This window comes from Sinocyclocheilus rhinocerous, unplaced genomic scaffold (genome assembly GCF_001515625.1).
Source record: "Sinocyclocheilus rhinocerous isolate Xijiao unplaced genomic scaffold, SAMN03320098_v1.1 scaffold3614, whole genome shotgun sequence".
NCBI classification, from domain to species: domain Eukaryota; kingdom Metazoa; phylum Chordata; class Actinopteri; order Cypriniformes; family Cyprinidae; genus Sinocyclocheilus; species Sinocyclocheilus rhinocerous.
The window spans coordinates 202,901-206,660 of record NW_015648617.1 but is presented as its reverse complement, the minus strand read 5'-3'; the positions used below and the strand labels follow the sequence as shown (position 1 = coordinate 206,660).

Below are 3,760 nucleotides of genomic sequence, written 5' to 3'. Positions count from 1 at the left end.
AGTAGCCTATATCAAATGTTTTTAATGAGTTATGCCTGTTTGAGAAAATACGGAATTTTTAGAGTTTGTAGCCTACACGTCCTTGTTCTGCTAACGTTTAACTGATTACGTTTACCTGTAGGTCTTGACGTAACGTTTACGATGAAACTTTAACCTTCTGATGTATTCCTACAAGTATTGAGCAGATCTTATATTTCTGAACGCAGGTATGTCACTAAGAGCAAGCCCCTGCCACTTAGCAACAGCGGAGCCAATGAACGGACTCCAAATCTTTCCACCTACAAACGGTGCCAAGGCAACATGCTAAAGAACGTGATGACGTCTGGCTGTGCACGAGAGTATTATGGGCTGTATGGAATTCTGAAGCTAGAGCAGGCGGACCGGACTCGCGCTCACGGCTAGCTACGCTGCAAGCTAACGGTAGACGAAGGTAAAACATGGAGCTGTCGGCTGTCGGAGAGAGGGTGTTCGCGGCCGAATCGATCATCAAGAGAAGAATACGACGGGTATGTGTTGTGGAAGAGATATCGCGACATTTTTTGCATATATGTGCTAATGTCGTCGGCTCGCGCTAACGAATTCTTTTTTTTGTGTGTGTGTGTGTGTGTCTGATGGCACGCGCAGGGTCGAATGGAATATCTCGTGAAATGGAAGGGCTGGTCACCCAAGTGAGTAATACATGCCCATCCTGTCTGTTGTGCCTTGCACTGGTGTTTTGGTGACAGTGGTGGCCGTCAACCCTGCTAGATATCGCGAGGGGCGTACATCCACGGGCAGGTTAACAATCTGGTTATTACTGCAGACTGGTTTTGGCAGATGGCATGCTGCAACATTAGCTGGCCCTGCTAGCTGGCCGGTAGAGCAGTGGTTTCAATGCAGCTAGAGATTGACAGTCATCACGTGAAACTTTTTTGTTCTCACAGGTACAGTACTTGGGAACCAGAGGAAAATATCCTAGACTCACGCCTATTCGTTGCATTTGAAGAGAGGTATAAAATAAATAAAGTAAAACTATTAGGCGGCCGAAAATACAGACGTTTTCACACTTGCGCTTGTATTTTCATGCAGGGAGCGTGAGAGAGAAATATTTGGACCCAAGAAAAGAGGACCTAAGCTCAAGACTTTTCTTCTAAAGGTTAATGTCATTTATTTATTAACAAATAAATAATAATAATCCTGAAATTGTCTATATTTTGTATAATATTATTATTAGGTTTGCACTATTTATTTATTAATTTTTTTTGTCTGTGTAAATGAATACATTTTATATAAGGGCATAATTTTGAGTTCTGTGCTAATTTTTCAAAAACATGTATTTTTCACAGGCCCAAGCTAAAGAAAAGGCGAAGTCTTATGGATTTAGGAATGAATCATCCAGAGGCATTGCATATCCCAGTCCAGAGCTTTTGGTAACCCCTAGAGCGAGAGAAGGACTACGTTCTGTGGTTCCCACAATTTTCCCTCCCAGCACAGTCAACCGAGGGGAGAGCGTAAGGATTCCACCTCCAGAACCAAGGGAGCATCGTTCTCCACACTCACCCAGACCCAGCACTGATGCTTTTACCCTCACCCCAAAAAAGAGAGGACGGAAGCCCAAATTACAGCGGCCGAAAAGACGTTTTCACACTTGCGCTTGTATTTTCATGCAGGGAGCGTGAGAGAGAAATATTTGGACCCAAGAAAAGAGGACCTAAGCTCAAGACTTTTCTTCTAAAGGTTAATGTCATTTATTTATTAACAAATAAATAATAATAATCCTGAAATTGTCTATATTTTGTATAATATTATTATTAGGTTTGCACTATTTATTTATTAATTTTTTTTGTCTGTGTAAATGAATACATTTTATATAAGGGCATAATTTTGAGTTCTGTGCTAATTTTTCAAAAACATGTATTTTTCACAGGCCCAAGCTAAAGAAAAGGCGAAGTCTTATGGATTTAGGAATGAATCATCCAGAGGCATTGCATATCCCAGTCCAGAGCTTTTGGTAACCCCTAGAGCGAGAGAAGGACTACGTTCTGTGGTTCCCACAATTTTCCCTCCCAGCACAGTCAACCGAGGGGAGAGCGTAAGGATTCCACCTCCAGAACCAAGGGAGCATCGTTCTCCACACTCACCCAGACCCAGCACTGATGCTTTTACCCTCACCCCAAAAAAGAGAGGACGGAAGCCCAAATTACACTTCACAGATGGCTATACTAGCTCCTTACGTCCAGAGCATTCAAAAAGAGCAGCAGACGAAACCATGGCAAGCATTCCTTCCAAAATGGCAAAGTTAGGTTTGGGAGAAGAGGAAGAGAGATGCTCAGAAATAAGTGGGAGAATTAAGATATCTCATAAGCACATGGATGCTACCTATTCACACAAACAAAACAGAGTTGTTCCAAGCAGGAGTACCCAGCACATTTCTCCAGAGTGGAGTTTGCATTCCAGCAGAGTTAGTGCAGACTTACAAGGCCACAGGACTAATCCACAGACAAGCCACTTTCACCTTAAACACCTGAAGCACCATTCAAAACGAAGAACATTTGAACATGGTGATTCCACCAGCAGACAGCCTTCACTTATTGCCAAAATTCCAGTGTCACGCATATTTGGAGAGCCAGAGGAGGGAGATGCTTGGAGACCCACCTTCTGCAATGTGGAGAAAGTCATAGTTACCGATGTGACTTCGAACTTCCTGACTGTAACAATCAAAGAGAGTAGCACAGATAAAGGCTTCTTTAAAGACAAAAGATGATTATTTACTGCAGCCAGTATGCTCCTTTCATCTCTTCAGAAGTCCTTTATTGTCGAAAATATTCTGTGTATTGTATATAAAAAAAAAAAATCTTATTCCCTTTTCTGTCACACTGAAATCTGTATTTATTGTGAAATTGTTGCTTTAAGAAATTTGCATGCACTAGACACCATAAACAAAGCCAGAACTGCGTTCAAATACATTTAACGAGTTCTCAGCTCATTTGTTGTAAGTATTAATTACAAATTGTTTACCCATAAATATATAAAAGTATCATTTTTGTCTCCCAGACGAATATTAAAACATTTATGTACAGACTAAGACTTGACATTTTGCACACTAACCGTCATATTTTTTTGCACCACATCATTTACCTTTTAAATTCTTGTAATTTACGTTGATTTTATTTTGTCATTTAATATTGGCAGTTACCTTATACACTTGTTGGACGGTACAGCGACATTAACAATTTACACATATAAAAGTATAAAATGAAAATCTAATTTTCATCTCAAAATCAAAAGTAAAGTGTATAATAATGAACACGTTTCTTGTTTCTCTTTATTTCAGCTCAAATTCGTATTTATAAATATGTAGTAATGTTAAATTGTATAAACTTAAAGACTTCTAATTATTTTGTAGGGCGATTGTAATTGTGATTATCGATGAATTGTACGAATAAAAGTTCTTTAATATGACATTAAATAGAAAAGCGCACATCCAATGTCTGCTCGAATCCTACACGATCATAATTTTACAGTATGTATATGTGTGTGTATTAGTCCTGTACGTAATAAAAAAAACACGTAAAACGTAAATTTATGCTTATTTGCCCAGTTAAGAGTAGCATTTAATGCAAAACGAGATGTTAAGGAAAAAACAGCTACATTTTAAAGTTCCCAAACATTTAACTTATACAGTGTTATACAATGGTGGAACTTGATTCCATTTTACAGCCTTTTATTTGTTTGTTTATTTATTTATTGTGACACGTAACAAAATGTAAACTTTCAGGTT

At 38.9% G+C, this 3,760-nt stretch overlaps 1 protein-coding gene across 1 annotated transcript; it reads left to right on the top strand.

Annotated features, from left to right (window-relative positions):
- Positions 1-332: 332 nt before the first annotated feature.
- Positions 333-3,128, top strand: LOC107710028 (chromobox protein homolog 8-like). The gene is made up of 5 exons (XM_016514711.1): positions 333-506; positions 625-668; positions 924-989; positions 1,069-1,135; positions 1,907-3,128. The coding sequence occupies exons 1-5, from the start codon at positions 438-440 to the stop codon at positions 2,741-2,743; spliced, it is 1,083 nt and encodes a 360-aa protein (XP_016370197.1). The 5' UTR covers positions 333-437; the 3' UTR covers positions 2,744-3,128.
- The last annotated feature ends 632 nt before the right edge of the window (positions 3,129-3,760 follow it).